This window comes from Oncorhynchus clarkii, chromosome 3, assembly GCF_045791955.1.
Source record: "Oncorhynchus clarkii lewisi isolate Uvic-CL-2024 chromosome 3, UVic_Ocla_1.0, whole genome shotgun sequence".
In the NCBI taxonomy this organism is placed as follows: Eukaryota; Metazoa; Chordata; class Actinopteri; order Salmoniformes; family Salmonidae; genus Oncorhynchus; species Oncorhynchus clarkii.
The window spans coordinates 30,997,809-31,011,833 of NC_092149.1; the positions used below are offsets into that span (position 1 = coordinate 30,997,809).

General features: G+C 39.7%; 1 protein-coding gene across 1 annotated transcript; it reads left to right on the plus strand.

Moving 5' to 3' along the window:
- Nucleotides 1–9,000: 9,000 nt before the first annotated feature.
- On the plus strand, nucleotides 9,001–13,721 carry LOC139405902 (apolipoprotein M). The gene is made up of 7 exons (XM_071148346.1): nucleotides 9,001–9,227; nucleotides 9,863–10,002; nucleotides 10,370–10,440; nucleotides 10,981–11,115; nucleotides 11,406–11,507; nucleotides 12,323–12,358; nucleotides 12,471–13,721. Exons 1-6 carry the CDS (start codon nucleotides 9,108–9,110, stop codon nucleotides 12,349–12,351), a joined length of 597 nt encoding a protein of 198 aa, XP_071004447.1. The 5' UTR covers nucleotides 9,001–9,107; the 3' UTR covers nucleotides 12,352–12,358; nucleotides 12,471–13,721.
- The last annotated feature ends 304 nt before the right edge of the window (nucleotides 13,722–14,025 follow it).

A 14,025-nucleotide genomic window follows, 5' to 3' on the forward strand; every position in this document is an offset into this window, starting at 1 on the left:
CTCTGGACCTAGTTTTGTCCTGTGGAATAAATATTCTGGATCTTCAAGTTTTTCCTCGTTATCCTGGACTATCAGACCACCATTTTATTACGCTTGCAATCGCAACAAATAATCTGCTCAGACCCCAACCAAGGATCATCAAAAGCTGTGCTATAAATTCTCGGACAACCCAAAGATTCCTAGATGCCCTTCCATACTCCCTCCACATACCCAAGGACATCAGAAGACAAAAATCAATTAACCACCTAACTGAGGTACTAAATTTAACCTTGCGTAATACCCTAGATGCAGTCGCACCCCTAAAAACAAAAAGCATTTGTCATAAGAAACTAGCTCCCTGGTGTACAGAAAATACCCGAGCCCTGAAGCAACGGAAATGGCGCTACACCGATCTGGAAGTTTTCCGATTAGCATGGAAATACCGTACAGTGCAGTATCAAAGAGCCCTCACTGCTGCTCGATCATCCTATTTTTCCAACTTACAGTGCCTTGCGAAAGTATTCGGCCCACTTGAACTTTGCGACCTTTTGCCACATTTCAGGCTTCAAACATAAAGATATAAAACTGTATTTTTTGTGAAGAATCAACAACAAGTGGGACACAATCATGAAGTGGAACGACATTTATTGGATATTTCAAACTTTTTTAACAAATCAAAAACTGAAAAATTGGGCGTGCAAAATTATTCAGCCCCCTTAAGTTAATACTTTGTAGCGCCACCTTTTGCTGCGATTACAGCTGTAAGTCGCTTGGGGTATGTCTCTATCAGTTTTGCACATCAAGAGACTGAAATTTTTTCCCATTCCTCCTTGCAAAACAGCTCGAGCTCAGTGAGGTTGGATGGAGAGCATTTGTGAACAGCAGTTTTCAGTTCTTTCCACAGATTCTCGATTGGATTCAGGTCTGGACTTTGACTTGGCCATTCTAACACCTGGATATGTTTATGTTTGAACCATTCCATTGTAGATGTTGCTTTATGTTTTGGATCATTGTTTTGTTGGAAGACAAATCTCCGTCCCAGTCTCAGGTCTTTTGCAGACTCCATCAGGTTTTCTTCCAGAATGGTCCTGTATTTGGCTCCATCCATCTTCCCATCAATTTTAACCATCTTCCCTGTCCCTGCTGAAGAAAAGCAGGCCCAAACCATGATGCTGCCACCACCATGTTTGACAGTGGGGATGGTGTGTTCAGCTGTGTTGTTTTTACGCCAAACATAACGTTTTGCATTGTTGCCAAAAAGTTCAATTTTGGTTTCATCTGACCAGAGCACCTTCTTTAACATGTTTGGTGTGTCTCCCAGGTGGCTTGTGGCAAACTTTAAACAACACTTTTTATGGATATCTTTAAGAAATGGCTTTCTTCTTGCCACTCTTCCATAAAGGCCAGATTTGTGCAATATACGACTGATTGTTGTCCTATGGACAGAGTCCCCCACCTCAGCTGTAGAACTCTGCAGTTCATCCAGAGTGATCATGGGCCTCTTGGCTGCATCTCTGATCTGGTCTTCTCCTTGTATGAGCTGAAAGTTTAGAGGAACGGCCAGGTCTTGGTAGATTTGCAGTGGTCTGATACTCCTTCCATTTCAATATTATCGCTTGCACAGTGTTCCTTGGGATGTTTAAAGCTTGGGAAATCTTTTTGTATCCAAATCCGGCTTTAAACTTCTTCACAACGGTATCTCGGACCTGCCTGGTGTGTTCCTTGTTCTTCATGATGCTCTCTGCGCTTTTAACGGACCTCTGAGACTATCACAGTGCAGGTGCATTTATACGGAGACTTGATTACACACAGGTGGATTGTATTTATCATCATTAGTCATTTAGGTCAACATTGGATCATTCAGAGATCCTCACTGAACTTCTGGAGAGAGTTTGCTGCACTGAAAGTAAAGGGGCTGAATAATTTTGCGCGCCCAATTTTTCAGTTTTTGATTTGTTAAAAAAGTTTGAAATATCCAATAAATGTCGTTCCACTTCATGATTGTGTCCCACTTGTTGTTGATTCTTCACAAAAAAATACAGTTTTATATCTTTATGTTTGAAGCCTGAAATGTGGCAAAAGGTCTCAAAGTTCAAGGGGGCCGAATACTTTCGCAAGGCACTGTAATTGAGCAGAATAAGAACAATCTAAATGTATTTTTGATACTGTCGCAAAGCGAACTAAAAAGCAGCATTCCCCAATAGCGGAAGGCTTTCACTTCAGCAGTGATAAATTCATGAACTGCTTTAATGAAAAGATCATGATCATTAGAAAGCAAAGCACTGGCTGACTCATCTTTAAATCTGTGTATTTCTCCAAAGCTCAGTTGTCCTGAGTCTGCACAACACTGCCAGGACCTAGGATCAAGGGAGACATTCCAGTTTTTTAATACTATATCTCTTGACACATTGATGAAAATAGTAATGGCTTCTAAACCTTCAAGCTGCATACTGGACCCTATTCCAACTAAACTATTGAAAGAGCTGCTTTCTGTGCTTGGCCCTCCTATGTTGACCATAATAAATGCCTCCCTATCCACCGGATGTGGATCAAACTCACTAAAAGTGGCAGTAATAAAGCCTCTCTTGAAAAAGTCAAACCTTGACCCAGAGAATATAAAAAACTATCGGCCTATATCGAATCTCCCATTCCCGTAAATTTTTTTTTGAAAAAGCAGTTACACAGCAACTAACTGCATTCCTGAAGACAAACAATGAATACGAAACACTTAGGTCTGGTTTTAGACCCCATCATAGCATTTGTGAAGGTGGTAAATTACCTTTTAATGGTGTCAGACCAAGGCTCTGCATCTGTCCTTGTGCTCCTAGACCTTAGTGCTGCTTTTGATACCATCAATCTCCACATTCTTTTGGAGAGATTGGAAACCCAAATTGGTCTACACGGACAAGTTCTGGCCTGGTTTAGAGCTTAACTGTCGGAAAGATGTCAGTTTGTCTCTGTGGATGGTTTGTCCTCTGACAAATCAACTGTACATTTCAGTGTTCCTCAAGGTTCCGTTTTAGGATCACTATTGTTTTTACTATATATTTTACCTCTTGGTGATGTAATTCGGAAACATAATGTTAACTTTCACTGCTATGCGGACGTTACACAGCTGTACATGGTGAAACATGGTGAAGCCCCAAAATTGCACTCCCTGGAAGCCTGTGTTTCAGACATAAGGAAGTGGATGGCGGCAAATGTTTTACTTTTAAACTCGACCAAAACAGAGATGCTTGTTCTAGATCCCAAGAAACAAAGAGATCTGCTGTTGAATCTGACAATTAATCTTGATAGTTGTCTCAAATAAAACTCTGCGTTACTCTGGACCCTGATCTCTCTTTTGACGAACATATCAAGACTGTTTCAAGGACAGCTTTTTTCCATCTATGCAACATTGCAAAAATCAGAAACTGTCTGTCCAAAAATGATGCTTGTATCCATGCTTTTGTTACTTCTAGATTAGACTACTGCAGTGCCCTACTTTCCAGCTACCCAGATAAAGCACTAAATAAACTTCAGTTTAGAATCTTGACTAGAACCATAAAATCTGATCATATTACTCCAGTGCCAGCCTCTCAACACTGGCTTCCTGTAAAGGCTAGGGCTGATTTCAAGGTTTTACTGCTAACCTACAAAGCATTATGTGGGCTTGCTCCCATCTATCTTTCCGATTTTGTCCTGCCGTACATATCTACACGTACGCTACGGTCACAAGACGCAGGCCTCCTGATTGTCCCTAGAATTTCTAAGCAAACAGCTGGATGCAGGGCTTTCTCCTATAGAGCTCAATTTTTATGGAATGGTCTGTTTAACCATGTGAGAGATGCAAACTCGGTCTCGACCTTTAAGTCTTTATTGAAGACCCATCTCTTCAGTAGGTCCTATGATTGAGTGAAGTCTGGCCCAGGGGTGTGAAGGTGAACGTGCTTCTACATCTGCATTTCATCGGCAGATGTAAAAAGGGCTTTATAAATAAATCAGATTGATTAACCATCCTCCTCAGTGAATTTCACAAAAATAAAAATAGTGAAACATTTAAAAAGTTATAATTTTTAGAGAACTATACTAAATATATTCACATCACCAAATAATTGATTAAAACATACTGTTTTGCAATGAAGGTCTACAGTAGCCTCAACAACTCTCTGTAGGGTAGCACCATGGTGTAGCTGGAGGACAGCTAGCTTCCGTCCTCCTCTGGGTACATTGACTTCAATACAAAACATAAGAGGCTCATGGGTCTCACCCCCTTCCATAGACTTACAAAGTAATCATGACAGGTTGGAGGACGTCCTCCAGAAGCTATCAGAGCTCTTGCAACATGAACTGACATGTTGTCCACCCAATCAAAGGGTTAGAGAATTAATCTAGTACTGAAAGCATTAGCTACAGCTAGCTATCAATGCAGTGCATAAAGTGTGGTGAGTAGTTGACTCAAAGAGAAAGACAATAGTTGAACAGCTTTGAACAAAATAATTTCTTCAAAAATGAAGGAGAAGCAAGAGAGAGAGAAATGCAGCTAGCTAGTTTAGCCTACTCAACACCCAGCTCAAACAGAGAGAGATGCTATGTTAGCTAGCTGGCTATGACTATCCAACACTGAAACTCTTCCAAGTCAAGGTAAGATTCTGGTTTTACTAATTTATTGCCACCGGGGCCTGCCGGTGTAACTGCTTGCTGACTGTACACTGTACTGCATGATTGTAGTGAGTTTACTAACACGTTAGTTCTATTAGCTATGCTGACTATGACATTACTTTAGGCCAATAAAAGGGATCACCACCACACAAACTCAACCAGATCTGCAAACATTCTAGCCCTAGATTGTCCATCAGGGGGCGTTAGACACATATTTCCCTTTACAGTCTGATTCCCACATGCAAATACACCTTGCCTTTTCATAACACATTATTTATGACAGAAAAGTGTTGTTTTTTTTGTTTAAAATATATGAATTATTTTACATTAATGGCTATAAATCGATCTCTGAATGTGCTACCGTGATGAAATCGCTGTCTCCTACTGCGCTAGGACGTTGGTTGCATGTAACTATTGCAGGTAACTATTGCAGGCAACTATTGCAGGCATGTGCTTTGTCTGTGGCTCGGTTGCTGTGATGTGGTGTTCAGCTAGGAGTTGATGGACAGTCCGAAAAGCGAATGAAATGGTAGGTGGTTTCAGATATCACATCCTACGTCACACAGGCTCAGAAATACTACAGTGTCGGTGGGAACCAGGGCTGTCGCTCAATGCAAGCCATTTATATCTACGGTATCCACAGAACGATTTATAAGCGAAAATGTCGGTCGGTACCAGAACCATGCAGGACCCCTAACCATCTAACAGGTTTTAAAAGCACAGCAAAGTTCAAATGAGAAGACAATGTCAGAAATGTTGTTTATTTATACAACAGATTGTGTTATCACTGTGCTTCGTCTAATAGCAGAACCAAGTGACCTTAGATTACATTAAAAAGAGATGTGGCAAGTGATCAATTCCGTTCGAGATGTTAAGCTGATTATTACAGCAATTGTGAATGCTATTTTATGCATGCTATCTTGAACATGAACGCCTTATATGATTAACCTACATAAGAAGACATTTATAGTTACAGTAACCTCAATGTGGCCATGGATGTTACTCATTTTAAGGTTGAATGTTACATTAGTTTGTAAGATAGCCTTAACTTTAGGCTATTTACTGTATTACAAAAGCAAAATTTAATTGTGTTTGGTTGACAATGCAACCAAATGTCAACATATATAAAGGAGATGTTTGGATAGTTCCATTTGAGCCACTGGCTTAATCCAGTTCTTTAACCTTTATTTGGAGACGTGAATCTAACATACGGTGCATTCGGAAAGTATTCAGACCCCTTGACTTTCCCACATTTTGTTACCTTACAGCCTTATTCTAAAAGTGATTAAATTGATGACGAAAAAAGCCCATCTACACACAATACCCCATAATGACGAAGCAAGAACTGATTTTGAGACAGTTTTGCAAATGTATTTTAAAAAACAACAACCCTGAAATATCACTTAAGTATTCAGACCCTTTGTTGAAGCACTTTGGTAGTGATTACAGCCTTGAGTCTTCTAGGGTATGACGCTACAAGCTTGTCACACCTGTATTTGGGCAGTTTCTCCCATTCTCTGTAGATCCTCTCAAGCTCTGTCAGGTTGGATAGGGAGCGTCGCTACACAGCTATTTTCATCTCTCTCCAGAGATGTTCGATCGGGTTCAAGTCCGGGCTCTGGCTGGGCCACTCAAGGACATTCAGAGACTTGTCCCTAAGTGTCACGCCCTGACCTGAGATATCTCTGTTTTCTTTATATTTTGATTAGGTCAGGGTGTGACTAGGGTGGGTACGCTAGTTTTGTATTGTCTAGAGTTTTTGTATGTCTAGGGTTTTGTAGGTCTAGGTGTTTTTGTAATTCTATGTTGGCCTGATATGGTTCGCAATCAGAGACAGCTGTTTATCATTGTCTCTGATTGGGGATCATATTTAGGTAGCCATTTTCCTTTGGTGTTTGTGGGATCTTGTTCTATGTTTAGTTGCCTGTCTGCACTATTCGTATAGCTTCACGTTTCGTTTGTGCTTGTTTGTTTTGTTTTGCTGAGGTCCTGAGCACTCTGGAGCAGTTTTTCAGCAAAGATCTCTCTGTACTTTGCTCCGTTCATCTTTCCCTCGATCCTGACTATGATATGACAAAGCCTACGATAGTCAGTAGTTATGGGTAAGGTGGGGTCCTACTACAGAAACAAGGTGGATCGTTAAAGCCAGTAGCTTATTGCTCCAGGAGTCTCACATATGCAGAGAAGCCCCATGCACAGATAGAAAAGGAGTGACTCACAGCAGTCTGGGCATATGAGAAGTTTACCAGATATCTGTATGGCCTAGATACATTCACACTGCAGAGTGACACAAACCTCTTAATAAACTGTAAAGACCTTGACTTAGTGCCTTTTGAGGTGTCAGAGACTGTTGATGCGCATGATGCGTTATAACCCTACAGCCAAGTATGTGCCGGGGGAACTGCTTGTTATAACATACACCCTTTCCAGACATCCCCAGGCAGCTGTTACAGGAGAAATTGCAGAGCAGACCAGTGAAATCGAGGCCTATGAGGATGCAGTTCATACACCACGGCTTATCTCACCCACCAAGCTTGATGTCGTCAAGAAGCAGACACAACAAGATGCAGAGCTGCAGATGGTGAAACACGATGTGACTACAGGATGGCCTAAGTATGCAGCCAAAGTATAACAGGTATAAAATCAGAACCCCTTCCAGAACTCCAGCACGGAGTGAACGTCGACGTGAAGCTGGGCGACGAACAAGGCTGGACAAAGACGGCTTCAGTGCTTCAACGATGTGACACACCCAGGTCATACTTGGTCCAGACAAATACGGGAGTGCTGCGCAGGAATCCACACCACCTGAAACCCTTCCACAGTGCTTCAGAGACTTGTCAAAAGGGTGGAGAGGAACACCCAGAGTTTGACACAGAGTTGAACTTACCTATTCCAAATGCCGACCCACCTCCTGTCACAGAACCACAGACTCCGGTACACATGACTTCTCGTGGTACAGTTGTCAAACCACCAGACGGACAGCATGTGCAGTAATTAACACACAGCCTGCATTATGCGATAGGAGAACCCCACTGCAGCTATGAAGGTGACTGGCAGTCCACCCAGCTCACCTTAGAGTAGAATATAGTTAGTGTTGAAGAAACAACGACTGTTTTAACGAATGTAAAAGACAGAAAATGGGTCGATGTTTCACGAGTTGTTGAACTGTAAAGACAGAAAAGTTTGTTACAGAGTGATGAACTATAAATAGTATGTGATGTTTTGACATTTTAGAAACACGTGTCTTAAAAGAAGAAGAAAGGGTGATGTGTTGTATTGGAACTATTTTATTATAGTGCATGGCACAGGTATATTCATGGCGTCATATAAAAGGTGATTGGGCAAGTCGGTCCGCGTGCATCCGTCGTAACAAGTCCAGTGAAGTCTCCTGTGTTATGCTACGCATTGTTTCATTAGTCAACCAAAGGGACATTCACCTCCAGATTCTTCACATAAAGCATAACACTACAGTGACCATGATAACATCATCCGGTGGTTGAAATTTCACCCTCAGAACAACCGTTGACGTTGATGACTTTTTTTCAAATCCAATGTATTTTCCACACAGATTCCATGTCACGATGCATAGACAAATTACATTGAAACAACGTTTATTCAACCAGTTTGTGCCCAGTGGGTAGTTGTGTGACATTGTTAGTATGTATAGAGAGAGAGAGAATTACATAATGTCAGGCGTATTCCATTTAAGAGACAAAGAACCCCTGAAAAGTTGATCCGACTGCAGCAAATGGAAGCAATGTTCTCTTTGTTCTCCTCATCAAAACGTTATCTTCCAGACTTGAGTCAAATGAATATGCACAATACAGTTGTTCAAAAATCAGAAAACAAGGACATCCTATTCAGGTCTACCTACTGTATGAAACACTCAACAAGTTGAGTATGTGTATGGTAGTGTGCCAGGAGTTTTTCCTGTTCAGGCTCACATAGTCAGGAACACTCCTGGCCCTAATGCATAGCACAGGGATAATTCATAACGTTGACACCGCTTGGTAGATACTCTAGCGCTGTGATACTGTCTTGCAAAACAAGATAACCTCAATAACCTGTGGGATGTGCATAACCAGTGTAGACTGCAGAAATGACAGTCATATTGAAACCCATCCACCAACATGTGGGCTGATGGAGGGTGAGGAGAATAGGGGGTGTACAAGCAGGCCTATTTCCTAAAATTGGGTAAATGCTCAAACACTTCTTACTTTAAAGGCCACCCACACAAAAATACTTATAGGCAATAATGTTGACATTTATCGGTCCCGCTTCATGGACCATGGAACAACACCTTTTGGTTTGTGGGCCTTTGGACTATGTGGGATGGTGGAAAGTTGTGCTAACAAACAAGTGGTTAATGATTACCACAATCCTAAAAATGTTTGAAGCTCAATCCGGACACAGAAATATCAAGCCCAGAAAGAGAGATCAATTGCAAGGTTTATTTTAGGCCACAAGTTGATTAAGGTGGTTCAGGTATGTTAGAGGCCAAGGAAGTGTATTCGTTCTTGCTCTTTGTGAATGGGTGGTTGTGTCAGCTCTTCTCCCCCTGCTCCCAACCAGTCCTCCTATCTACAAGCAGTCTCAATACCCAACAGGTAAGAGAGATATGCAGATGTAATATCTGTGTTTTTACCACTATTATGACCTGTAAATTAGGTTATTATGCACAAGCCCTGATATATCATGAGCCCTTCATGATGATTCTCAAATAATTATTGCATTTTGGTCTTTTAATATATTTACAAAAAATATGTGTGACCCATAATGAACCGTTTTATTTATTTTATTTCAACTGTATTTATACAGGGAGTCAATATTGAGTTAAAAAAATACAGGGAGTCACTTTTACAAGTGAGCCCCACAAACAACATACACAATGCAGTTTGCTGTACAGACATCCCACCATATGTGATTTGGTTTGACAGAATGGTGTAATTAGAGTCCTACAGCATACAGTAAGTATATGGTTGTACCTTACAGAAAATCAACATTCATGTGTTTTTTCCGAAATGGCTTGATATGGACAGCACCTCAACAAATGGTTTCACAGTTTCAGTTTCAGATTATTTCGCATGGGCCTTTCACTTGTCATCTTACGCTTTCCCCACCCACTTTTTTCCTAACAGTGGTGGTCGTTTTTTTGTCAGTAATGTCTTAAAATAGATGTTTTCTTTCATTTAATTCTCCCCCTCTCTTTTTCTCCTTTCACAAATCTCTCTCTCTCCCTCAGTATCTTGGCAAATGGTACTTCATTGCAGCGGCTGGTGTGAAGGAGTCGGATGTGCAGATGTTCAGACAGATGGACAGCACTGTGTTTTACCTGAATGAGACCTCTAAAAATGCACTACTGTTGACCGGAGCCATGCGCGTGTAAGAGACCAGGGATAGCTGATAGCTGACACAATCATACTGGCAGAGAAGCCCACTTGGGCTATGTCCCAATTATCTCTCCTTCTTCCTGAAGTGTGCATGGGCTAGAGGGAGTTTCTTATAACAGTATTGAGAAACGGAAGAAGAGAGATTATTTGGAACACATCCATGGTCTGTTTCTGACCCAAATTTGACCCAGTCGTACACAGTTCAACAGGCTTAATTACATCCTATATGGCGTTGCAATGTTTGTGGCCTATTCTACACTGATTAACAATTTGAAAGTATAGGAGAATGTCAATGTTGTTTACAAAATTACAGTAGAAGCTGTCTGTGTGATAATGCACAATTTTTTTTTACATTTTAGGGGTGTTCATTGCATTATGAAAAACTGGACCTACACTATTCAGTCTGGCAAAGATGATTTGACATCAGAAGGTAACTTACAACTACTCCCACTAACTGCTCACCATTATAATATCAGGGGAGGGTAGCATTTTTTGGGGGGGTATGATAGTTAAGCCTCTAACTTTCTCACTCATTATCCGTAATCATGGTAGCATTCACATGAATGCAGAAATGTTTGGCAACATATTCTATTCTTATTTACAATAAAAGTGACTCCAAAATGACACTACATTATTTACCATTCATTTAAATTTGGCACAAAAGGATCTGAAACGCATCCAACACAAACAGCAAATGCATACAACAAATTTGTGGCGTCACAGGCTTGATATAGTCATTGCGTGCGCTGAATGTGGGACCAAATATTTAACTTTTTACAGATAAGTGAATTTGTCCCAATACTTTTGGTCACCCAAAATGGGTGGACTATATACACTCTATACAGAGCCAAAACAACAACAAAAAGTGTCACCGTCCCAATACTTTTGGAGCTCACTGTATGTGTGAACAAAACTTGAGCAAAATTATGTTAGCCCATTGAATAATTAATTCCCGGTTGGTTTGACACAGGCAGGCCTGAGCTGCAAACTCTAGTGTGGAGTGGAGAGTGGCTGAACTGCACCCAGTGTATCCTGCTGCAGGAGATAGAGCGTCACTTGGACCCACTAGAGACACACGACACCCTCAACAGATTCATGCTTTACGGTCAGCCCAGGAGTCATCAATGATTCCATACTGTGATGGAATAGCAGGAATTGAAGCAAAGCTGAGAATCTAAGAATTGAGATACATACTATTATTAATACTTCACATTGCTGTTTAATTAAATATTACATGTATACAATGTTCATGTTACATATTATGTGTTTTAAATTGTATAACAAGGACATGGTGTAGCTGCCCAAAGGGTTAATGTGCTTAGAGATGCAAACAATATTTGCATGTTTGCACTGTAAGTGGTCCTCAATGAAAATGGTGTATTTTCTTTTTACCAGCTCGTGACAGTGCCTTATTGGATAATAAAGTGGTGACGGCGTTTCAGACCCAAACAGCTTGTAAAAACATGGACAGATTTGTCCATCTCCCTCAAGAGAAAGGTTTGTGGTTTTGGTACATATTCTAACCTCACTAAAGAACAAATGGACTTGGACCTCCAGTGAAAATATTTTGTTTCTCTGGTGGTCCAAGTTCATTTGTTCTATAGTTCTACTTAGAAATGTCCTTGTTTTTGATAGAAAAGCAAAAAAAATTGTCCATTAAAATAACATCAATTTGATCAGAAATACAGTGTAGACATTAATGTTATAAATGACTATTGTAGCTAGAAACAGCAGATTTTTTAATGGAATATCTACATAGGCGTACTGAGGCCCATTATCAGCAAACCATGTGTTCCAATGCCAGGTTGTGTTAGCTAATCCAAGTTTAGCATTTTAAAAGGCAAATTGATCATTAAAAAACCCTTTTGCAATTATGTTAGCACAGCTGAAAACTGTTGTGATGATTTAAAGAAGAAATAAAACTGGCCTTTAGACTAGTTGAGTATCTGGAGCATCAGCATTTGTGTATGTGCATCAGCATATGTGTATATATATGTGTATGTGTATATATATGTATGTGTGTATATATATATGTGTGTATATATATGTATGTACATATATATGTGTATATATATATATATATATATATATATATATATATGTATGTACATATATATATATATGTGTGTGTATATGTATATATATGTGTATATATACATGTATGTATATGTATGTATATATATGTATATATGTGTGTATATATATGTATATGTATATATGTATGTGTGTGTGTGTGTGTATATATATATATATATATATATATATATATATATATATATATATATATATATATATTTATGTGTTTCTTTCAGAGCTTTGTAAATTGGAGAATAAGGCGTAGCACTGAGGTAAGAATCTAAATGATTCATTCACCTTTATTTTTATGCACTTCTTATCACTACTTCCATTTTGTGGTTTTAAATTACATTTGCTCATATCAATCTCCACAATCTATTACAGGCTACCTGATATTTGTTGGAATCTTCAATCAAGATCATGCTATGCATCAAAATAGGTTTCCTTTTGATAGTTTAATATTAGCGTATTGCCCACTCTAACTTTGATCTAACTCAGAAACGTGGAACTAATTCAAATGAAGAACCCTCCTCTCATTTCCCATGTGTAATAGCAAAACAAATAAACAGAAAAATAACAGCTATACAAAGTATGTTCAAAAGTCTCAGAATGGTTAGAATAGCACTAGTGACCCATGCTTAGACTTCTTATCAAGTTATCAAGCTTTCTAAAAGGGTCTATTTCCAGGCAAATGTTTCACTTTCACTCATTTATCTTTTTGTGAGGGATGATGTAACTGTCATGGTTCAGTAATGGTTCACTGAAATGCATTGTTCCCCTCTTTGCCTACCTCCATCAATGGAGGCTGCTGAGTGGAGGTTGGCTCATAATAATGTCTGGAATGGAGTCAATGGAATAGTATCAAACACTTGGTTTCCATGTGGTTGATACCATTCCATTGACTCCATTCCAGCCATTATTATGAGCAGTCCTCCCCTCAGCAGCCTCCACTGACCTCCATCTAAATACCATTGATATAATAAGATAATAATCCAGGGCTACTTTATGGGGGAGGAGCCACCCATGTAGTTACACTGACAGTGCAGGGGAAATTCCCATGATGCTGCTGACAGAGCAGAAGCTCAGAGCACACAGTTGTTCACAACTAGAGTGGTCATCGTCAGTTCTCTTCTTCATTTGCTTCATTAACCCACTGTTCCTAGGCTGTCATTGTAAATAAGAATTTGTTCTTAACTGACTTGCCTAGTTAAATAAAGGTAAAATAAAAATACAAAAATAAAATAAAAATACAAGAGGAAATTGAGAATTCTTTGAGTTAAGTTTCTAAAAAAAATGATGTCAAAGCCATTGATTGATGTAAAGTAGCCCAACTTTCATCTGCACTGGTATCAGTGACAAAGCACAATGTCCAGTACTTGACATTATCAGGCTATGTGGGTTTTTACCTGTAGCCTCAAGGAAAGGCCAAACAACAGTGTCCTTATGCTTATGTAATATTTTGAATCCTACAGTGCCTTACGAAAGTATTCGGCCCCCTTGAACTTTGCGACCTTTTGCCACATTTCAGGCTTCAAACATAAAGATATAAATAAAGAATAATTTTGCACGCCCAATTTTTCAGTTTTTGATTTGTTAAAAAAGTTTGAAATATCCAATAAATGTCGTTCCACTTCATGATTGTGTCCCACTTGTTGTTGTCAGTTTCGCATTTCAGATAATGAATAAGGTTACATAGAGAGGGAACCTGATCCTATCAGCACTTCTACTCTGAGAAGCTTTATGAGTAAGGGCCCTGGTTAGAAATGATTGACATACCAGGGGTTGCGACCAGTGACAGGAGACACTCAATGGCTGAGTGAGACAAAGTCAACATGTAGCTAACAACGTCACCATTCAAGTACCTCTGTGTTTCAACTATGCCCGGGGCTAATATGAATGTCAGAAAATATCCCGAAACCATGATGAAATCCTTGTCTCT